General features: G+C 36.7%; 1 protein-coding gene across 1 annotated transcript in view; it reads left to right on the top strand.

The window, feature by feature from the left end:
• The window catches only part of LOC139960233 (GTP-binding protein Rhes-like), a 46,360-nt gene extending 21,011 nt beyond the window's left edge, over window positions 1–25,349 (top strand). Inside the window, exons 2-3 of the mRNA XM_071958424.1 lie at window positions 15,464–15,783; window positions 22,476–25,349. Coding sequence (XP_071814525.1) covers window positions 15,477–15,783; window positions 22,476–23,050 — 882 coding nt within the window. The 5' untranslated portion in view covers window positions 15,464–15,476 and the 3' untranslated portion in view covers window positions 23,051–25,349. The remainder of the gene's footprint in view (window positions 1–15,463; window positions 15,784–22,475) is intronic.
• Window positions 25,350–25,889: the final 540 nt, after the last annotated feature.

Below are 25,889 nucleotides of genomic sequence, written 5' to 3' on the forward strand. Positions count from 1 at the left end.
GTAGACTTATGACGTCAAAAGAACCATAGCAACGAGCAATTACATACACACACATATACACGCACACACCCACACACACATTTTTGTCATTCTGAATAGGAGCATGCTCAGTTCCTAATTACTTTGTTTTGTAGATGATGCCATGTCAAATACCGATTTCCATAATGACATGACTTGACTTTAATGACATTTCCATGGTGTGACAATTTTCTCTAAAATCATTTGAAATGTCACAAATTGCCATACACAATCTTTCTCTCTCTCGTTTGGGTATTAATACCTTGCGTAGTTAAGCAATACTCAACAACATAAAACAACAAATAACCACAAAGTGTCCCAAATTTGAGCATGGAATTGTTTAATATTTTACACCGAATGTGACAATTCCAGCTTTTAACTTGATTTTGATCGACTTCAAATTTGTGTACTTCTTCCGTTCACTTCCTTAAAAAACAAATCGCAATTCACTATATTAGTTCATGACGTGTAATTAATGCAATTGGGAATCTTATCAAGAGGTCACGTGATATGGTATTTATTGTTCGTCGTGACACCAATTAAGGTAATTTTGTCTAACATATTCCTTAAAGTTCTTTGAAAAACAACTTACGATGAAATCTTGACCACTGCAAAAATCGAAAAACAACAACGGGGGAAAAACAGAGTCAGTTGATAATAATTAGGTTTGAGCATACAAAATTTAGGTCGCGGTCAATTTAGACAAGTCGCCTCTCATGAAATCGAGGTACCGACTAACAATTAAGGAGAGGATGTGTGGAGATGGCGAGCCAGTGTATAGATGAATCGCGTAGCAGAAGATGAGAGGCAAAAGTTGTGGAGAGATTGGGAGATTACAAGAAGCGTGTAGCCAGGGGGCGGTGGGGAATGTCGCCCCTCCCGAACAAAGAGAAAAAAGATAGAGAGAAAGAGAGGTATGGGGTGGGAAGGGGGACGGAAGGAGAGAGAGAGAAAAGGGGTGGGGAGGGGGAGATGGAAGGAGAGAAAGAGAGAGAGAAAGGGGGACCATGAGCGGGGAGAATTTGGAGACCAACGTAGAGAGATCTCACACAAAGTTTGAGAAGTGTGGAAATTACTTATTAATTAATTAAGTGCGGTATACACTTCTGAAAAGCTGTCTACGCCGGTAGCCTTCATAGAGTCACACTATTGAAAAGGAATGCAACACCTCCAAATTGTAATCTACCTATGTATAGGGGCAGAAATGGAACAAAAATGTTTATGGCCTTTATTCACTCGACTTGGCTGGTAAATTCTCTAAATTTGACGTGTTGTGTTACAGAAAAAACTGGCAACCCCGCTGAGGGCTGTAAACTAAGTACAACTTCAAACTGGTAGCACACCGTGACACTATTGTATTGTTTGTTTTGTAGCACTGGCTACTGCCATAGTGCCACGGATTTGACTAGGTTACCCTAGAATTAGGTTCTATACTTTAAGTGAGTTATTGAATAATTTCTAACCCCCTTGTTTCAATATTAGGCTAATCATATTTTGCAATATATTTGAAAATTTTTATATAATTTTTCATGGCTAAAATCTCGGCTGATTTGAATAAAAAAGTGAAAGCTATAAAGCCTCTAAAGGTCCGCCAAATTGTGGAGCGGAGATGTGGAAAGTTGACATGAGGAGAAGTCATTGGGAGACGGGATGTGGCAAGTAAGAGTGGGAAGGGGGATGCGGGGTCAGGACACGTGAATTGAATGTGCAGAGAGGCAGTCTATGTATGTGAAATGTTAAAGATGTAGGTCAAGTAAGACTTGGATGGGAAACATAGAGGGTGATTTATAGAATGAATTGTGAGAGGGGTGGGTGTTGCCAAAAAAAAAAACAGACATGGATGAAAAGAATTAGTAAGAAATGGATATTATGGTGAGACAAAGATCGTGGGAGATTGAATAGGGAGAGATTGCAAGGCACAAACGTGCTTGGAGAGAGAAAGAAGGGATAAGTTGTGAGGAGAAGAGGTTGAGAAAGCGTGCATACCCGAACATTAGCAGGGATGATTGCCTGGAGGGGATGTAGATACAATATAGGTGGACCGCGGAACTATCACGAATATCTCCATGGCAATGGATAATGAGGTAGAGATGACGTGCAATAGGAAGGGGAGGTGATGTGGTCAAGACTGAGATGATATTTACAGAGTTTGAAAGATATTAATTGCGAGTATATAATAAACGTAAAGAGAACAAGTAGAGAGGAATTCGCGTATGTAAAGGCATGCAGTAAATCTCGAAAGGTATGTTAAATTTCATAATGCAACCTGTTACTACTTTTATAGTTGCTTTACGTTACTAAGATTCACGAACTTTTGTAGCAAAGTTGCTGTTTCAAGATAGTTGATAGAAGCAATACCGGGAACTACAAAATGAAAGGTAGTTTTTTTTTCAATAGGATTTTTGTGAGCAATAACGAATTTATTGCTACATTTGAGCACTAGACATGTCAACTAGTCTTATAAGGATGGATACCATGGTAGACGCACGTCGTAAATGTTTTCATCCCTTTGGTTTTTTTTTTCTACGTTTAGTTTATGTTCTTGCTTTTCTCCAAGAAGACTAGTAATGATCGTAATCTTATATTGAAGCGTAGCCATTTTCAGCAACTCAACGCTCGTCATAAATACTGATGTTACAAATGATGTCTCACGCAAAACATTTCATCTGATTTTGACCTTTTTCATATTATTTTACAAAAGTAGATTTAATTTCAACATTCAAGCAGTGCAAACGTCTTCAAGTGACAGGTTGTTAATCATGATCGTAAGATAAAACCGTCATAGTTATGTTGAATCACCCGAAAGACTACTTTTCAAAACAGCTATCAGCATCTAGTGTTGAAATTATGTTAAAACATCCCACACGCCTACGACCACGGCGTATATGGTTTTCAAAGTATACTGGTGAACAATATAGGTATCAAACTGTTCTATGGGTCACATGGACCTATATATATATATAAATATATATATATATATATATAATTGAAAATCGTAATGAGTTGGAAAATCAAGAACAGTGAAAAACTTCCAGCCTCCACCGGGATTCGAACCCGGGCCTCCCGCTTTGTACGCGGATACCCTAACCAACTAGGCCATGGACGCTGATTGTATGTCCAGAGGTTCGAAACCGGCAAGGAAGGTCGTAATTCCACTGTAGGCGTTTGTCACCTATATCGAACAATACTAGTTCTGTGTTTGGTGACATATTTTGCCTTACTCTAGAGATCGAACATGATGCTAACCAACTCGAAATCATTTATGATTCCTAAAGCCGGATCTCGAAAGAGATACTTTGAACAGACTTTATGTTAATGAAATGGAGGTAAACGGCAAAGGCAAAATGAATATATATAATTGAAAATCGTAATGAGTTGGAAAATCAAGAACAGTGAAAAAACTTCCAGCCTCCACCGGGATTCGAACCCGGGCCTCCCGCTTTGTACGCGGATACCCTAACCAACTAGTTATATATATATATATATATATATATATATATATATATATATATATATAGAGAGAGAGAGAGAGAGAGAGATGAGATGATATTTGCATGTCCACAAGGAAGAAGGGTTGGGTGGGGAGCGGGACGGGAGTGGGAGGAGAGGGGTAGGAGAGGGATAAGAGTAAGAACATTGGTCTTTACACCTGTGACAAACATGAAATACTAATGAATTGACAACTGCAAACTGGCTGAGAATTTTTTGCTAAAATATGATGACTTTTAACACCCAATACAGCACATGCATTTCTAAAACCTTGATTTATTTTATATTTATAGTTTACCAGTAAAGCGCGTTCCATAAGTATTATGTGTATACTCAACTGCAGGGAGAGGATTTCAAGTGTGTCGTCAATCATAATGACGACATTTCAGACAAAATTCCAGGTGTAATTTACAGAAACTTCAACTTATATAAATTCTTTGAGTTTAAAGTGCCTGAGGCCTGTTAACATAACGATTGAAGCAATCATATACAGATTGTTAAACAATATACATTATATGGTGTGAATAATTACATTTTGCATACAAGAGCAGACACGAACACGTTTTGCTATTGACTTTATTCATCTTCTTGAGATGATTACATATCAGTCAAAGAAATATACTTACGTAAAATATATCATTCGCAGATAGATACGGTCTCATCAAGATTAAATTGTCTTGCTTTCATCTCAATACTTATTTACTAACCTTGAAGTTATCATTCATTTAAAATGAAGTAAACTATAGCACGGAGGCTCTTGTATTGATATTACATGTGATGTATAGCTTCCTGTATATAAATGTTAAATTGTTAGAAAAGCAGCTGGCTATGTTTATGACGTAAAGGTATTAGCCAGATAAAGGGCAATGTGAAAACATGGATTACCTGCGCCATGGTTATGTGTTGGATGTGTGGCATGCATTGTGTTGATTTGTAGCATGGTGTTGATTTGTCGCACGGTGTTGATTTGTCGCACGATGTTGATTTGTAGCATGGTGTTCATTTGTAGCGTGGTGTTGATTTGTACAAACTTTAATGCTTCTTCTGTGATATATGGGACGAGATACAGCAGATTACACAGAGTTTAAGGTCAAGTCTGGAGAAAAAACTTCGTAAGGCGCATTTTACTAGCTAGATCAGGAATTCATGGTGAAATTTTTCCCACTACGTCGGTGAATAATCTTCTTTGAATGAGCAAAACAATAAATAGATTTGGTTTACATTTGATAAAATATTCCCTTGCGACAATATTCTTGCGATGAAACTCACCAACATTTATTGACTTAATTTCCCATCAAGCGTTGTTAGGTTCAAGGTTATTTTTAATGCCTGCGCTTTGATGACATCATCCAAACTGGAAGACTTCCAAGCTGTTGGTCAAAGCCACTCGCCGGCAGGAAATTGGTAGTTTATTTAACTAGGCATATATAATGAAATCTCCACAGGAATTTCCCTAAAACGCTTACATCTATAACGAAGTAATTAACACTCGGTGAATGAGTCTATTCGCCTGTAACGTGAAATTTAAAATTCTTTCAAGGACTGAACAATAATTAAAGGAAACATACGGTACAATACCACAAATAAATGCCAATAAAACACATGCCGTATATATACTACAGGCTTTTGCTTCAGGTAGATGTAACCTAATAGGTATATTGAATGGAAAATAGCAGTACATCACTATAGAAGCAATCAAAGTAGGTGTTTCTTAGAAACATAAACACACATACATACACACAAACGTATATACGTACATAAATATCTCCATCTGTACATACGTTCATATATGCGTGTGTATATATACGTACGAACATATTAACATTCAAAACGCTGGTCTCGTCGTTTAGTCTACGTTTACGCTTTTTTTTTTTTGTTCCTTAAAAGCCGTTTCGTGATTTTGGCCTCAAATAGATTACCTACTAAAAGACGTAATTTACTTGACGAAAGTGAAAATCGATTTGGAGGCCGTCCGTCCGTCTCTCCCGCCGAAACCAATAAAATAAAGTGCAGACTACAGCATGCTCTGTCATCATCTTAATCGCATCATCATCATCATCATATATAACCCTTCGGTGTGCAAATATTTACATATATATGTCATGTGAGCGGACTACTGATTATGTATGCATGTCATCGACCACAGACAACTTCAAAGATAGATCAGCATCTTTATAGGACAAAAAAATAAAGTCGGAGTTTCCAAATCAGTTTCGACAGCTTACAAAATATACAGTGAGTCAATGACCCTGTACACCAACTGATCTAATCCATATAGTCATGAAACGTCGCGAAAGGGATTAACTCTTCATTGAAGTTAAATTACCACATCGTAGAATTTATCCAGATTAAATTACGTATAGCTGCGACTTAGCTGCCGTCTCCCCTGACGACCTGAAGTGACGCTATTTATTTATTTTTTGGTTCCATCTGATGACATGAATCATTACTGCAGCCAAAGGTAATCGACCACAGATATAGCAATGACTCAAGATAGGACACAGCTCAGTTACAAATTTATTTACGGTTCACTTTTGTTTTCTCGTATAAGAAGTGTCTCTCTCTCGGCCTTTTCGAACGCCGTTCTCGACAACCGTATATCTTTGTCAAGAGCACTTCACATCATTTATATGAATCATTTACCTCAACTTCAAACCACGGGGATGTGTATGTGTGTGTATGTATATATGTATGTGGGCGACAAGCTAACATCGGCAAAATCGAGGACAACGCTTTCCCAGAAGTGAAATTGCGCCCAATTTGTGAAACAACCGTCTCTAAGCCAGTGAGTGTCCTCAGCTGACACCCATTGACTAAAGTAGGCCTCAAATCCCCCATACTAATCACAGTGTCGCTTGGAGAGTTACCTAATCTTATATAGGCCACAGGTACTTCACACCGGCGGCTTACTTCCTGAGAAGTGTAGGGCTCACGGTAAATCAATTGATATGTGAATCACCATATACGTAAAGCATCGACAACAGAGAATAATACAAGGTTTATCCAGATTTGTGTGCGAAATTATAGTCATGTTATTTTTTTCCCTCCTTTTTCGCTAGTATACAGCTATGACCAAATTATAGCTTTAAAAAAATGAAATTTCAATCGATCAAACTAAGGCCCATCTTTATATTATCTGCAACAAAATGAACGTTAAATAAGGGAGAAATTAATGCGGCGTTATTTTTGTTACAATGTTAAGTTCTTCGCCCATGCATTCGACACATTGCAAATTCGCATCAATCACATGTAAAAATCAAATTTTGGAAATTTTCAGAACATATATTTGGCGGCCGATAAAATGTTACTTTATATTTGTAAATATAACTCAACTCATCAATTAGTTATTGAATTACATCTTGGTTTCATTTCTTTGCCGGAGGTTACTTATCCACATGTAAAATCGAGGAAAGGAATTCTCTAAGCAGTTAAGTTGGCTTTCTGTGGTATGTATTTGATGTTGGTATTCGAATAACATCGCAAAATTTAACAAACCAGTTCAAAATTATACTGTGCTCTAAATTTGACGTAATTTTGTTAACCCCGGAGGAGCTACCCTTGCAGAAGTAGTCAGAAATTGGCGGGGAATAAAATTTGACCCAAACTCAAAAGGGTCTGCTTTCTACTAAGGGAAAGTAACTGCTTAACTGTATATATCTTTCACACGTGACCCCTTTTCTCCTTAAAGTTTGCTTATTCACGCATAGGGAGTATAATTGGTTTACCTATGTTTCTATACACGATGTATAAGTTGTAGGATTCACGATATAACCGTTTCCCCTAATTTTGACCTAAGATACTCCCTAAGGCCTGAATTAGGATGTAAACTTGTTTCTTTTTCCTCCTCTCAGGTGAGTTCAGGTGTGAGCTCACGGTGTGCAGGCGTACATGACCCAATATAAGAAGAAACAGGTTACCTGATTGGTCGATGAAATTCCCTTGTATATATGGCATTAAGTATTAATCAAAAATAATGCAGTATATACGGAAAACCTTAGGCTCTTTTCAGTCGCTCATGAATATTTATATTTTAATTATATTTCCCTGTCTCGCTCTCTGTCTTGCTCTATCATTCTCGTGATGAAAAACGATACCTGAGCAAAATCTTAGGTCACGTTTGGAGCCAAAAACTGACAAATGAGAGACCTGAAATAAAAAAAAGTGCTTAAAGATGATGATAACGTTAGTAAATGAATCGACGCTTTAACACCAATGACTAATTCCAGTATGTCACACACATCCACCCCCCCCCCACCCTCCCACAAAAAAAAGAAGAAATTCTTGGTTCCTTTTTTGAAATGAATCTCGTAAAATGAACTCCACTGGTAGTATGGGATTTTTAGTGTTAAATAAAAAATGTACCACAAATATAGAAAAATCTGCAATATCTAGAACGACAGATAATCTGTCAAGCGATCTAGGTAAAATGCAAGGTAAATAAAAGTTGCATGAAGTTGATCTAAAAAGCCGACGACTGATATCCCCCTCCCCCCCCCCCCCAACCCATGCTCGAAAAGTTTGGAATAAGTAATCGTGTCCTAGGGATATAGGCTATTGTATAATGCAAACTGTATAACAGTATACCCTGCGTTGTACACCACGTTGACTGAATTTCATTGTCACATGGGAAATTAGTCGCAAACTAATTAATAAAGTCTATATATTACCCCGAGGAACAAGGTTCTTATCTTCATTTGCAATAAACCTTTTATATCTTTCTGTTATTTTGTCAGCCCTTGCTCTGGTTGGTTTATATTATGTCACATGACCATTCTGGACGATCTTTTTTTTAATTTTTTTTTTAATAAATGTCAGTTAATTACCTAGATTAATATGCAAAAGCAAATTCCCAGGCTGGTGTAACACAAGGTACTTGGTTGGGAATGAAGACTTTAGAAAAGTCTGACTTTGTTAGGCAACAGGTCAATGGCTGTCAAGGACGTTGACAAAAACTGGATTAAAAGCTGACAACGACCAGTAAAGTCATTACTATAATCGGTAAATATATAGTCTGAATATATATGCTTGTACAATTCAATAGGTATATTTAGTACAGTGATTATTGTATTAACAGCGATATAGCTAATTACTTAGCGTTAGCTAATCATCTTTAGATCAACTTAGACGTTGACGTTGCGAGGGTCACGTGATATTACCGACTTTATGACGTTGTGAGGTTCACGTGATATTACTTAATTCAGACAAACACAAGGTGTTTGATTAAGATTCTTATTTCGCTACTTGCTTCATTTACTTGATTTTTGTATAGTAATTTCCTTACCTAAATTTACAGATATTTTCAAACTATGCATGCTAAGTGGTGCGACTAAGACGGGTTGGGGGGGGGGGGGCGGAGGGGGCTTGGAGGAAATAACGATCACTGTAAACCTCCTAATTCTGCTGATCGCCCCCTTTCCCTCTTTATTTTGGGACATATGAAAATATATGGGGATTACCTGTCTGGACATATTATACAATCTTTGCTAAAATTCATCTTCGTAAACATTTATAGGCCATTTGAAAACTCTCCTTTTTAGCTCCAAAACTTTGTACCCCGCCCCCCCCCCACCCTCCTCCCATCCAATGGAAAAAGGCTGGTTACGTCACTATATGCATGTTGTATCAATACTTTTCCTAAATTATTGTAATCAATTGCCATGTTAAAAATACCGGAAAGTTGTTATGTATCATCAGATAGGGTTTCATTTTTACCTTAATACGACATAGTTACGAGCATGCGTTTGTAAAAACAAAAACACGAACAATTTCGAAACGCAATTGTATTAATCTGTAGAATATCGTCACGTGTTAATAACAAATAAAATGAACGTGTGTTCAATTTAGGCATGTGTATAGTTACATTTTATGAAAAAATAAACTAAACTGCAGGCTTCAACAATTTCGAAAGGAAGATGAGGCGAAATCACGTGATCAAGAAGATGCCAATTAACCCCTGACGGCTTTCAAGTCATGCTTAATAAACTCTGTTTTTAACAGACATTTGGGGATTTCTTGCCAATGGATCGCAGAATTGATCTAAACGATCAGTAATTGATGGCGCGCGTATGTACGTGCGCGTGCGCATGTGTTCGTGTGTGCGCACATGTGTTTGCGTGTAAATATGAGTCGCTGCTGAACCGCATGCTTGGGAATATTAATCTCTCTTTAACAAAAGACTTCTCGTTTTTTTATGGAGATTAGTTTCATTTGATGATAACGGGCAAAGGCTTTTATCTGGTACACATTTTTAACTAAATTTTGGTCAACACTACTAACCTTTCTTATCACTTTTTCCCTCCAAATTTCGTAATTTAGCTGAATAAAAGGTTTTTCTCCATATCTCTATCTATCAAGATCTTACTTATAATGAGAGAACTTATGGCAACGAACCCTCGATCGTAGCGGAAATTAGAACGAACTGAAATTACATAATAAATGACAAAACAAACTATTCTTTGCCAATAACAAAAAATGGCAATTTCCGGCGATAAAATAGCAATTATCAGGTTTTTTGTCAATATCAGTAATAATGTAAGAACTCAAGGTTGATTATTCAAGTTACAAAACAATGATGCTTTGTACATCACAATTGCTTTTCTAATTATTTCTCTAATTTCAGATGATGAAAAAAATACATATGGGAATCATCTTTATTAGCAATGCAAAAGTTTTAGTCTGTTCAAATGAGTTTTAGCTGAACTATGAAAACTGTTTAAGGTACTTTTCTGATCTCTTCTAAACTCAGATAATTACAATAAGATAGAGGCATTACCATCAGCGGAGTCACCGGATTTAGCATTTTGGGGGGAATTTCAGTTTGCATATGGTCCTTCCTGCTATCCCACACAAGTTTACAACTCATTAGCGTGAATGGCAAAGTTTCAGTTCAAAGTACGATGTAAACTTTGCAATTTGCCAACTTCTATGGGGTATGGGATATATATATATATATATATATATATATATATATATACACACACACACATATATATATATATATATATATATATATACATCTTCCCAAGTTCCCATATCTTAAAATAAAAAAAATGACCTCTTTCAAAATGGAAAAGATGTTTCAGAAATTCTTTGAAATATTACAAGCTTACATTAAATCGTGGAGTATTTTGATATACGCCGCCGGCTTGCCACGGTAAATTTCACGTGTCAAGGGCGCGTTGCCAAAGGAATATATTAGGTCCTTGTGACACTGCCAGTGTTTCGTCCTTTGATATTGTATAAATAACCATAAATTACCATATTTGAATCTTAAGTGATCACTGTTGAATGTACATATACAGCGTATGTGTCTTTAATGATGTAGTCAGGGTACGAAGACGAAGACGAAGATTCAGCAGTCTCCGTATACAGTTTTACGTGATGTATAAGTTTATATACACTCAAAGAGACTTATTTTTTTCGTCCTGCATCTTTAGGAGATGAAGTACTGGTAGTAAATTGTAGCCTCGTTTTCCGCGTATCAACTATACGAATCGTTAGAAGCGATATCTGAGCTGTAATTCAATATTTTGACTTCCATTCTATTATCGATTTCGACACCAGATGTTAGTAATTCTATATTTATATTGTGAGAACAGCTTATACCGGCCTTCTATTCCGCTTTTATGTTATTTGATTTTATTCCAACATTATTGAAATCAGATCGAAACATTTAGAAGAAGTTTTTCTCACCTATTTTGACAGGACTCATTTATCTATGTTTGATAAGCGATATTTATATATGTGTCAGCATTGTGGACTCTTAAGCAAACAACAAGAAAGAAAAAATAAAACACAATGTGAAACTTATGAACGCCAACAACCCTCCCCCACCCAACCCACCTCCACCCCACATACACCCCGATTGGTAAAAATGGGACATTGGTAATAAACCACGGGAACACAAATCTCAGCTACAGCACAATTGAATTTCTGAGTTGAAATACTTTGTTTTGGACTTCCTGTCGATTTGTCGATTTATCGAATTATCGAATTGATGAACTTTATAATAAGAAAACTTGTGGCTTTTCGGTTGGCCGTAATTCAAGGGGACACATCTCTTTCTTTAAAGGACGAGCAAAATGCATCACCACAATCCTCAAACAAATTTGATCTCTAAGCATTCCAGATCTTAAAATATATCATAACATACCGGTATTTATTTAAGCTATAGAAATCTGACTATTGTTTCTGAACATGATGTTATCCATAATGAATATGCTAATCCTTTACAACGCACTAATGCAACATACGGCACACTATAACATGCGTGCGTATATATATATATATATATATATATATATATATATATATATATATATATATATATATATATATATATGTATATATATATTTATATGTATATATATTTATATGTATATATATATATATATATCACTATACGGTTACATTAAGTACTGCAGTATGCACTGTATTACATATGCGTGCAGCGTATTCAGTACATATAGTCACGACAACTCTATAACGATATATACCATTGAGATCTAAGACTGCTCTGTGCTTGAATGCTAGTTTGTGACCGTCTCCTAAGTTACTTAATTAGGTCATCTCCCTTTTGAGTGAATAAGAATTAATCTTAATTTAAATCCACTATATATAATGGCTCTTCGCTTGCACTTCTACACACACCGGAAAAGATCTTTCAAGGATAATGTCATAGCCTTGTCACCAGTGTGCATACCTATAAGTTCCAACACGTCGGATCTGAATCCATTAAGCGAGATTCCCATCATTTTTGGCTTCTCCTTCTTTTTTTTTTCTTTTTTTTTTGCAGTACCTCTTTACCATACCTTATCTATATTCAGTCCTGCTAAATGCAACAGTTAAGAAGTTAATGATGCATACTATTTGCGTCGATAAGGGAATGTATTTCTGACGGCCTGAAGGGACAATTTCAGCTCCTTAGCATAAGCTGAGTAACCATCGCGGTGAACCGAGTTTATTCTTCGATAAATATAATAGCTGATGGAAGGATGAAATGGGCGTTATGACTTTTAATATATATATATATATATATATATATATATATATATATATATATATATATATATATATATATATATAATGGAAATAAGGATGCTCTTAATGTTTCTCAGCAAAATTTATATTTGTTCTTGTGCGTTTTACGACAAAGAAACTTCAAACATTTAAGATTTATCGACGGAAAGAAAAATCGGGGATTGTAATATTAGTCATGTTAGTCTCGCCAGTATAAAGGAACGTGTTTTTTGCTTCCATAGCATTTTGCAGTAAATTTGTGAAATAATATATAATAGCTAAAATAAGAAATAAATGTATATGATTAATTTCTTCTATAAACCTTCGGTCCGCAAACTCTTTCAGGCCCACAAACCACGAGCTTCATGAGGACTGAGCCATGACCCACCATCAGACAACCGCCCTTTCAAAATCGAAAGTATAATTGTTTCGAGTTCATTTGGTTATAATGAGTCAGTTTGAACACTTTTTAGTGTTGTCTTACTAACTATAAACTTGCACAGTAATGTTTAGAGGCGAAAACAAGCAAATGCCGTAAATAACAATCCCTCTTATAATTAAATCTTCGTCAAAATATTCGCCCACTCCCCCCCCCCCCCTCCCCTGGAAATATTCAGCTAACAACATTGTGTCTTTCTGAGACGTGCGTTTAACAATCTGGATTAGGAAACAGTATTCTGCTCGGGTGAAGAAAAAAATACACGATTTCTTTAAATCGACAAAGGGGTTTGAAATCACGGTTTAAACCGTGAATTTTAGGGTTTCGCTGCGACTAATGACCGCGGTGCCTTGGTCAACTCAATGTCACCAACACCAAGAGTAAAATGTTACTCGAAAATCTTTTCTTCAATCATTTAACCTTCAGGAAGTGATTAGTGAGAGGTTTGTTAGTTATATTGCAAGGTTTTATTTCAAAAACAAATCCTTTTTCGTGGCATATAGAGATGAAATCGTACCCCTCTGTAAGAGAACATTTTCCCCTAAGGATTATTCTCCGTTGAACCTTTCTATCTATCTACTGAGGCAGAAGATTAATGAAACCCAAAGCAATGAGCTGTACAATCTCTCTCTTCTTTGATTTATTATTTATTGGGTTTTTTTCGACGCGATTTTAGGCGTAGTAGAACTTTGTATACATTTTGTGTGTAGTCTATATGACGGTGAGTTAATGCTACGCCTTATATGTCATTTAAAAAGCGTGACAGAGAGTTGGGGCAACTTTCTAATGCTAGTACCGCTGTATACTCTCCAGACATAGCCTGCTTCAAAGCACTCTCACTGGCAGTATGAACAGTTCATAGTTATGTATGTATGTGTGTGTGTGTATGTATTTATGTATGTATTTTAGATTCAGGAATTCGCCAAGAAGCCATCATTGGCTTATCAAAGCCGTAAGCTGACCGAAGTCAGTCTCTTAGATACATATTGAACGTCCATGGTTATGAATTGTGAAACTCTTTAACTGGACGACATACATTAATTTTGGAGTGACTCGAACTCGGGAAGTTATGATTAAAAGGCACCGGCGTTAACCACTGAGCTAACACTCCTTTTATCCGAGGAAAATATGATAATCATATATATATATGTACATATATCCCCCCCCCCCCCACCCCCTCCGCCCACTGGTCCTCCTCACTGGATCACTCCTGTAATAACTTATTTACATTTTCTGATAGTATATATATGCAGAGCATTATAGGGAATCAATCTCAGTCAAAATGATTTTAGATTAATTACAATGCTTCACTTATATAGGAAAAACTGCACTTCATGCACGGAACCATTTATTACTAATAATGAGTCATTTTATAACATTTCCATTAGTTGATTAATCGCCCGATCACTAGGTCAAAGTTATTTCAAATTTCAGACTTTTATTTACGATATTCTATCCTATTGCGTGGATATGTCAATACGGTGTGACTTCCTTTCTGGGAATATAGACTAGCATTATGGGCTAACGACGCAAAGGAGGGGGGGGGGGGGGGGTTAATGAGACGTTAGTGAGAAGTGCATGGAGATTGGGGTAGTTCTTAACTTTATTCACTAGAAATTGTCTTGGGAAACAATTTGTATAGACAATGAATTAGGACCAACCTTCAAAGCGTCTCCCTACAAAGTCAGCAACAGTGAATCGGTAACCTACCCTCAAATTCACGCCGTGACATTTTAGTTAAAACATTGCACCATACGCATAAAATATGCCTCGACTTCATCTTAATTGATATGTCGTGTGACAATTCACGCCCTACGTGAAATTATCGTGCTTAATAAGGACAGTCGGTTACTCTATTGATGGATTGCTTGACGTGGAATTGCAAATTTTGAACATAATTTTACTCAAAAGTAAAAAATTATTTTACAAGTCATTAAAGTTGAATGTGATTTGCACTTTACTATAGATTGCAACTTGTAACTGTACTCATAAATGTAACTTCACAGCTAAAATTAAAGCATTTAGTCGTTTGTCCCGCCCTTCCGCCCCCCCCCCCCCCACACAAATCTATCACCTTTCCATCCTAATAGATCGACTGGTCATTCAATCGTGCAATTAGTTTGTTTTTTTGTCTAGCCCAAACGGTTCAAATCAGCTCGTGTAGTTATTGAACATGAGTAGCATTCCTACTCAAGAACGGTCACGTGAATAACTTGGAATGACGTCACCGAAGTGTTAGGACAGCTTGTCGGAAGACATGCATTATTTCCCCCTTTGCCGTTTTCATGGTTGATTTAGGCAAGGGCCCACTCACTATGGTAACACTTTTGTACTCTACACTTTTGGCGGGCGATCAACATAACATTTTGTAGTGTTATACTTTGCCTTTTAGCAGACGACAGTAGACTAATACGAGCTGTTCTGTTTCTCAACAAGAACAGCAAAATCTGAAAGTAAGAACAACTTTTGGCAATTATTTTGTTTGTTTGTATTCTACAGATCTACTATTTCGATGCAGGAAACAAACTCCGATGGAGCAGGTATGTCGACATCCAAGGCCTCGACACCGGATTCCGATATCGTACCGGCACCGACAGAAAATTGTTGTCGTCTCGTCGTTGTCGGTTCACCGAAGGTCGGTAAAACCGCGATTATCACGCGGTTTTTGACAGGAAAGTTCGATGATCAGTACACACCGACGATTGAAAACTTTCACAGAAAAATGTACAAAATCAGAGGGCAAGTCTATCAGCTGGATATCCTGGACACGTCTGGCAATCATCCATTCCCTGCCATGCATAAATTATCTCTTTTAACAGGTAAGATATGGTACAACGACTGCAATGTCTTAAAATGATGCTTAAAGTAATTATATATGTAATAAGGATAACAGTGACGGTGACGATTAATGTTTAGTGACGATGGAAATGACGGCGACGAAGACGACGTCCATGATGATGATGACGGTGACGATAACGGTGACAATTACGGTGACGATGACGACCATGATGAAGGTGACGATGACGATGACGATGGAGGTGACGATGACGATGAAGGTGACGATGACCATGATGATGATGACGATGACGATAACGGTGACGATAACGGGGACGATGACGGTGACAAGGAGAATGAAGGTGATGATGACGATGACGACGACCATGATGATGATGATGACGGTGACGATAACGGTGATTATAACGATGACGATTACGGTGTCGATGACGGTGACGATGACGATGACGATTACGACCATGATGATGATGATGATGATGATGACGGTGACGATAACGATGACGGTGACGATGACGACGATGACGGTGACGACAACGGTGACGATTACGGTGACGATGACGGTGACGGTGACGATGACGATGCAATGACTGTGCGGATAACCATGAAGATATCGATGACAATAATACCGATGCAGATGACGGTTACGATGACGGTAGCGATGATGATCATGATGCGGTGACGATAACATTGCAAATGACGATGTAGATGACAATGACAAGGACAATGACGATGACGATGCTGATGACGTTGACGATAATAATGGGGCAGATTTAAATGACGATGACGATGACTATGACGACGATGACGAAGATTTCTCTTTTCATTATACTTACGATGGCTAGATAATATAGACCTTAAGAGTACTATATAGCCGTGCACGGGTACCAGTTGTCCTGGTATCTCGTGATATATGGGTTATATAGTTTATATGGGTTATTCTGTTAACTACAGATTCCAACATCTGCGACATCTTTACATTATGTTTCGCACTGCATAACCAGTCATATACGTTGATTTATGCATGACAAGGTAGGCATATTTTCCAGCCAAACACACTTGATTTGTATTGTTACCTACTATGGACTACAGCTGATAAACTACCACTTAATGGCCCAGTGTAACAAGTGGATAATACCCTTCTAGTCATTTCACTTTCGTTGCTGTCCGTTTCAACGTCCCAGCCTCCTTCAGTTCATCTGAAACTGTCACATACACACGTAGATTTAAGCAATGAGGGTCAACTGAATAATGACCTAAAGGTATTTGTGTTTAAATTGAACAATTACTGACTAAAACCTTTTCATGTTCGTTCTCTATGTGTTCTTTCTCTTCATTGCTGACTAGGAAACATGTTTTCACTATACAGGTTATACGCATGCGCTGTGAATGTCACAATTAATTACACCCTAAGACACACACACACACATGACATTTAAACTTGTAGTTTTTCAGTTTTATTGCCAATTATCCTGTAATTTAGCTGCCTCATGAAATGCAATTTTTACTACATAAAATCAACACAAAACTCAGACGAGACTATTCCGGCGTCCATAAAAAGCGAGACTAGCTCCAGGAAAACATTACAAACAACCAGTGAGTAGACAGATCAAGATAGATGATTCCTCGTAAAACACTCAAGAATCACTCAAGATGAAAAATACTGCTCACGTGACCAATTTAGTTAGGAAAATCATGCAACTTTGAAACTGTAAGGAAGTAATTAGGAATAATCTTGAGAATTGTTTGCACATTTCGATTTGCGTCATTAATGTTAAAGGATCATTGTAATGTAAATTCAATATGTTATAACATTGCTACTCGTATAGGAGTTTATGACACAATAATGACGTTATTAATAATATGTTTGTAGACATAGTTTCCATTTGTTGAAGTATTTTTGAAGTTTCACTTTAAGCAATCATAAGAACTAAAACTTAAAAAAATGAAAATTTTAAGTTATCTTAATTGGTACCGAATTCTTACCAGTCAATTGTACGGAATCTTTTAAAATTTCTGACAGAACAGGAAAATTTTGAGAAAAAAAATCCACTTTTGACGAATCAGATTCAAAACTTGATGATTTTATTACCTTTTTGTTAACATCTCGACAAATATCTCAATTTAACCTTACAAAATTCCTACTTTCGTGACACGTCTTACTAATTATTAATGCCCTATCTTGGGCCATACGTTTAACCAGACATGCTATCTGAAATTGAATCACACTCTCATAATCTCAAGAGCCGTGTGTTAAAAGTCAATTTCTTACATTTTTTTGTCTTTTGGTAATTTTAGTTCGGAAGACGTATATGTTTTCTCTCTTAATAGTAAGTCTGTATGTAACATTGACCGTTGAGAGACGTCATGGAAGTGAAACAAAAGCAATAAGTAGTAAAGTTTTGGGGATTTTTAACTAACTGCAACGTCATTTATCCACGGAATAGGGTAACCTTCGACTTTAAACAGTTCGTATCGATTAGTTGGATTGAATTTCATCCAAGCGAGTGAAACCCTTAAATTACTGCGGTTTTTTTCGTTTTCTTCTTTTTCTTCTTCTTATTTTTACCGAGTAATTCAATCTGCAACTAGTCTTCAAGTGGACAGTCAGCCGTTTCATTGTCACGATAAGTACCTATCTTTTGAAAAATTGAGACGGGAGAAAAAATATATTTTTGGATTTTTAATCTAAGAGCGAATATATCTATAGACATCGTCTAAGACAACAGGGGTTGAAAACGTGTAAGAATACGCAGCTATGAAAAAAAGGGGGGGGCAAAGACGGAAGCTGAAAAATTGTATAATTCTACACCAATTTTAGGGTTTCGTCTGCTTAAATTCATGAGAAAATATGGGTTATTCTGTATGTGTTCCTAAGATGAATTTATAATGAGCATTTGATAGTAGATATTAACTTGATACAAGCGTGCGTGCATATAATATTCATATTGAATTTCGATCAGGATACTTAAAAGACCTTTGCTGTATTGATCAGTCTCACACTAATATATATAGAACGAAAAAGGAAAATTCACCCAAGATTGAACCCGGGCCACGGCAATCAAAACATCTGAATTCTCATCTCAAGCCCAAGTTCCCTAAGACACAGAGACTTTAACCTAACCATACATGTGATCATTGACAGTGCTACGTCAAGTAAAGTACCCACTCGCTGCATCCAAATCCAAAATTCAAATCATGAGTTTGATCGAAGGTTGATGATTGATAGGCGGTCTATAAAAAATATTCATCTGAAAAGAACAGAAACTATACACATAATGAAAAAGCCAACATAAACGACAAAATGATAGCGGAGGATTATTCTATATGACGTAAGCAGTCTATTTAGCTTTAGACTTTTTTCCTGTTTATTATAACGGGACTATGCTGTATATTCTCATGAGTAAATGCAGTACAAACTGTGGTATATTTAGTTTATTTTAATGATATTTGGATCAAAGTCGGTCTGTTTCATTGTCAGAAAAGAAACACATGCTCACACAACCGAACAGACAATTACTGATTTGAAAACACCTCGCAAATAATCATGTTTTAGCATACTTTGCTACAAATAAATTATAAAGTCGAGTAAACTTTACTGTTTACAAAAACACAAATGAAGATATTAAGGGAAGGGTAACTGATTTTGGGTGTTTAAAATATGTGACAGTTCGAAAAGTCAAAACTGCTTATTGACTGAAAGCTGAAATTCATAATAACAATCATGCAGTTTGCATCTATAAGCACCGTTATTTTACCCGAATTTCTCAAGGGTGGGGTGGGTGGGGGAGGGAGAGATATTTCCACACAATGATCAAACTTAGCCCTCTGTAAACATAGACAGTAGTAAATAAACAAATGATATTAATACGTACTTTCAGAAGAGGGAATTTCGACGTATATAGTTTGGTTTGGTAAAAAATAAAGTTCAGTTATACTCTAAGAAAGTAACTTTAATGGATAGAAAGTATGGATAAAAATGTACAAACGATGTTATAATCTTAAAAGGATATTACTAAAGAGCTAAGTTCTTTTTTTCTTTAATTCACATTCATCGACATAAAACAAGAACAAATACAAACCAGCACTATTTCAAAAAGCATTTACTCATTTAGTTTACAGGTTGAGAGAAAAAGACATTTTGAAAATGATGCCAGGTCCCCCAAACTTATAAACCAGTCAGCAGTCATAAATTAAATGTTGCAATGTATACAACTCTTTTATTGTTCGTCATAGACTATATATTCCTTTAAAACGTCAGACACAATCAAAGATACAATACATTTTCAATCTACATAAAATGATTCATCGACGTCTGTAGGTAAGAAATTCTCTCCCCATCGGCATTATCGGTCACCTTTAGAGATGTTTAGATACCCTTTTTTTCTTCGACATAATGTAATAGTCTCTGCATAATTGGAAAAGTCGGGCAAGGGAGAGAAATAGGTATAATGTAATGCTGCACACAGTCAACCATTATAATATCACGGAACGCCGTCTTACTTATGTCCAGGTCTTGTAGATTGCAACGTGGTGATAGTCCTGGGTTTGTTTTTTATTTTATTTTTATGTGAAACTTCGAAAGCTAAATGAAACTGACTGAAAGACGATGTCAATTTTATATGATTCATGGGCAAGGGTAGGTGAACAGGACATTAGAGGGGCTGCTGGGAGGTGAGAGGGGAACGGGAGATGGGTGTAGAGGAGATGGGAGGGAAAGTATGAGGGTAGAGTGGAATCGGAAAGGACAGGTCACGTCAGGTATGACAGGAGAAACAAACATTGTGTGGAAGAAGTGCACTTGTTCTGTAACCGAATTCTGGTAACCATAATTACGTCTGCTGAAATCAGCCATTATAACGTTCTGACGTCATGCTATGCAATTACTTGTTTAGTTTTGTTGTTGATACTTTTGTTTTGTTTTCCAACTCGTATTCCCTATTCACTGTGTATGTTACGTTAATGGTTGATGAAACTCAAGTTACATTTAGCATGGCAAACCTATTAACACTTTAATTTTACAAAGACACATTTTAAATAATCTTGGTTTCGTCTATACCAGCTCATGTTTTTAAATGTTGACCTATGACCCCTGCAAAGCTTTTAACGCAAGTTCATCCGCATATCAATGCAGCAGTTTTCTAAAAGGGGAAAAATGATGGCTGCAGGGGTAATAACAATAATTCAACCAATATGTCCGAACAATCTTATAAGATAAACTGAAAGTCCATAAACGTGAAATAAATACCTCTAGTTTATTTCCTGGAGCGGTACGAGGCCATCAGTTAGGACATTTGTTCATATTCTTTATAGAACAAGATTGATCGAATTCGTTATTACGAGACAGAAATTTACATTTCATTTTTGTTTGTTTTTTAACGATGGAGACGCTGTGACGTTGATAAAGTTCAAGGCGAGGCTGCTTTTAAAAACAAAAATTGTGTGTGAATACTTTGCAACGGTGAAGGGCCGAAAGACGGGGTATATTATACCATTGGAAAGATATTTCATACGTCATAAGACGGACGATCATAGCTAAGGATTGCTGGTTTTAATCGAGTAATGGAATTCTCAGTGCTTCTCGTGATAAGCCGTGTTGAATCTTTCACGCTAACCTTATATAGCGAGGTACATTGACAAGTATATCAATTGGTATAATGAAATCTTGCATTTCATAATTTTTTAGTTTTCCATTTCAATTGGGTTCATTGAGGTTCGTTCTATCATGGCTACAAGGTTTTATATAAATATCGATGATACTGTATTTCATGAGCATAGAGAAATGATATGTACACCCTTGACGAGTTTACGGGGGTGGGCGGGGAGGGTGGTGCGGAGTGAAGATTCACTGCAAGGTTCAAACACGTAACTAAAAGGTATCATTTCAAGTTTGTTTCAGAAAGATTGGGAATGAAAATGAATGACGCAGTTTGTTTGGTCAAAGAAACATGTAAACTGAGAGAGTAAATAGGGCAAGTGGGAAAGAGGGGTGTGATGTTGTGCGGTGGATCAGTGGGTGCAATAATCTCGTGAACTTAGTTACTTCACTAAGCCCAGACTAACCTTTACATGTAAAAAATGATTTACCTTCATACACTGTATATTAGTACATTGATTATCAAAAAAATGGAGACAAAAGAATTATGTCCATGATATTTATATATCAACAATAATGAAATGAAAAATATTTAATTACAAGAGGCAATATACCTTTCTGTTAAAATTGCGTGTGAAAGGTTTGAAAATAAAGGTAATTAACCCAGAGCCCGTGACTGTATAACAATTCCCATTCTCGTCAGGCCTGGTATCAAATCTCGTTGGCCAGCATCCACGAAACCACGTGACATTTGAATTCACAGTGATTCGCAATTTTGTGCATATACCATGCACTAACCACATTTGTTGCCTGCAGAATATGCAGGTTAGGACTCATATTCATGAAAATGATGATAACACATATTCAGGTCCATGCATATTCATAATATTGTTCTATTGTTCTGTGCCTTTACTAAAAGTTTGAAAGTTAATTGAATATTGGATTCACCATTGACAGTGGCATACACTATTACGATTTTTTATTTACTTGTGTATTTATTCATTCATTTTCTTTAATGGCGCATGTGTAAATATGTATCATTAATATAACTGTTAGTAGTTTCGGAGACCGTCTGTCATTCAACCAATGTTTATCTATTTCCTTTTGTTTATTTATTTATAGGAGACATTTTCATCCTCGTGTTTAGCTTCGCGGATCGTAACTCCTTCCATGAAGTTGTTCGACTACGTGATCAAATTGCTGAGACGAAGTTACAAATCAAAGGGAGTAAAGTCGTTCCCATGGTGATAGCAGGCAATAAATGTGATCTCGCGCAGGAGGAGAGACAAGTGAATTCGGAAGAGGCCCTGAGGATGTTTGATACCGCCCGGAGATGTACCTACATCGAAACGTCGGCTAAAAGACTCATGAACATTGACGTACTCTTCAAAATTCTTTTCGAAAACGCCAAACTACCCAGCGAAATGAGCCCATCTTTGCACAGAAAGATTAGCGTAAGTCAGAGCCCTAATTTGAGGCCCTCCGGACCTGGTAAATGGGGTATTCGTCGTAGGCTGAGTGAGGCGTGTGGCATGGTGACGCCAAACGCCAGACGCCCCTCGGTGAGGAGTGATCTGATGCAACTGAGATTTCAGGCGATTCACGGGAGCAGCTTCGATTTCGAAGATGAAGACGAAGAACACAAGACGGATGCCGTTCAAAGGAAGTTACGTAAATTGATGTGTTGCATATCCTGACCTGGAAATTTGGAGGGGAAAAAAAAAGGAGAGCCAAATTCCCAGGTACTTGGTTTTGACGCCAGAAAAATGACATGTTTAAATGTCTCCCAGGATATATAAGAGGGAAAATGTTCTCAAGATCGGAGAGATGTAACCTGCATATTGATGAGTATATTCAATAGGAAGATGAAAGACCGATTGAGGAATTTGAGATGAACAAACGATGGTTAAAAGATGTAGACCTCGGTTTAACTAGCATACAGAATACAAGAAAATAAAAAACTATACAAAGGCTTATCGCGAACTTCAGTTCATAGAAGTAACATGTTTTTTGGTCGACACATTTTCTTACTATTTACTGATTAACATTTTCACTCGATTTAAGATGTAAGTTTTTTTCTTATAATGGAGACACCTTTGAATTGAAACGTCCATGAGCCAGTCGTGTGTTAGAGTTTGGCATATATGAAGATGTGACCGTATGTTTGCATTCGGTAATATGTAGCCTGTATACGTCTAACAGTATAAGAAAAGTATACACAAGATTTGGAGTTGAATGGCATCACTTGTTTTGCATTCCATGATGTGAGAAAGCGACGAAAAGGGGCCGCCATTTTCAGTTACAATTCATTCGATAGATTCTTAATCAAGGGTCAGTTTAAGTTCGGTTAATTAGGATATTTAACCGCATTTTCGAAACACAGTCGGCCATGAAGCGAGATGGAAGGTTTAGGGGATACAGGTCTGGGCTAGGGCTAAATGAGGGGGACGGGAAATTATGGAGGGGGCCCAAGAAAAGCAGTATACAGAATATCTCGTTAATGGCTTAAGAATTTATAAGCTGATCAAGGATTCATGACAGCTAATCGAATATAAGCCAGAATATCACGTTAGGATAAGTTAGCCTGTACACACAAATATAAAATTATTTTTGTTGAACTATGTCAGTTTAGTAATCCTGGAATACTAAAACAAATGTAGTTGACAACTAATGGGTTAGCACTTCCGACAAGGGGCAGAAATTCATTCTGGGCGTTATAAAGTATTTGAAGATGTACTTCAGTGGAAACTTTCAAGAAAGGAAGAGTTACTGGGGGCATACCTGCTGAAACTTCGACAGGCTTTAACACTATATTATAATGATTGACAATTTCACGTTTGTTCGTCTGTGAAGACCCTCGTCCGGTTCTTCTCTATGTGTTATTATCTTGCTATCTGCTAGTTCCATCTAGCTATTTGACCACCAGTCAATTCTCAGTTAACTTTGATTTATTGTTTGGCCTAGAAATAAATTCTACAACTCTTTATTAATAAAAAATGTCATCCTTAACTTTATTTGCGGTCGGAAATATGAAACGTCAGCAACCTACACTAGGATAAATCCAATAACTTCGTTGTATTTAAAGGTATGGTTCGTATTTCCTTTGGTAAATTGTGTACGTAATTGAGCCTCTAGATATTTCCAGAAGAAGAAGACAAAAATAGCACTGGCAATTTTAATCAACTAACTATTTCTACGAAGTCCTTTCGATGACGTCACTGAATGAATATAATGCATAACTCCTCTCTAGCAGACAATGTAGACTTATCTTTTAACAATGCTTTCTCGATAGAAATTCCCATGTGTATTGCATTCTTCTTTTATTTTCCTCCTGCTTTTGTTTAGTTTTAATTAAAAGTAGCTTAGCACAAGAATTCATTAACACAAGTGCATATTTCAAAGATTCGCAAGGACGTTTTTTAGACTATATCCACCAAGCTAGTTTTGATCCCTCAGCTTCAACAACACATCAAAGTTTGATTAACGGAGACCATATTTGTTGGTTACATTATTTTTGTTCTCCTTTTGGCTTCTGATGGTACTTCTGAGAATTAGTCGTAATTATAATGTGTGCTTTTTGGTTTTGAAACCAACCTGCCCGGATTTTTGGTCTCTTACAAGCACAAAATAGCTTGCTACTTATGGTCATCCTTTCGTAACGAAATAAGTTTACAAATTAAAGAATTTTAAGGCAAAAAAAATATTACATTCTTTCACTCTGTGCATCAAAAAAAAGTAGCTGCAACTTTAGAATTCATTTGTTCGTTAAACAAAGTGTACAATTATTAAATCAGTCGTCTTTGATTTTAATTTGATTTGATTTTTTTACTTTTAACTGCATAGGTTGTAAATATAAAAATTTTAAACATAAAAATAAGATAAGATAAGAAAATGACATATTTGATTACAGATAAATGTGTTTTTTTGGATGTTTGCTTTCAACGCTTTGTAATACATTTAATACACGATTGAAATAAACCTAAAGTTTCTTCTAAACTATCCATTTCTGTTTTCATTGTTTTTTTCATTAATTTAAAGTTCGGGTCAGGGACACAAAAATATAAAGCCTGTGTAGGGTGTTTGCAACAAAACTGTACGTCTTTCAAAGTTATTATTATACTTCCTTCTGTACGATTCCGAAAAAAAACTTGCTAAACTTACTTCGTAACGTCAATTCTCGTAACCATTAAACATGCTTGAAAATAAAACCAATGTATAAAGGCTTGATGAAAGAATCTCAAAGAGCTGTTTCAATGTCTTGAGAAAGATGTATCATCTAGACTACGCCTCTATAGGCCACCTATCCTAACATTACTTTGCACAGAAGAATCGGGCTATGTTACGTTGATAACCATGCACAGAGGGTAAGAGCCTAGGTGATGGACAACTCTCCATGCGAATAGGGGGTGTGTCAGAGGGTGCTTTTTGACCTACTTTCATTTGTTCATCGTGTAGACACCACTGTTTTACTGTGTGTTCGCTCGCCACCATGCTATCGGCGATCTCGTGACGTCACTTGTGATGTCCAACTACCGT

Source organism: Apostichopus japonicus, chromosome 19 (assembly GCF_037975245.1).
Source record: "Apostichopus japonicus isolate 1M-3 chromosome 19, ASM3797524v1, whole genome shotgun sequence".
Taxonomy (NCBI): domain Eukaryota; kingdom Metazoa; phylum Echinodermata; class Holothuroidea; order Aspidochirotida; family Stichopodidae; genus Apostichopus; species Apostichopus japonicus.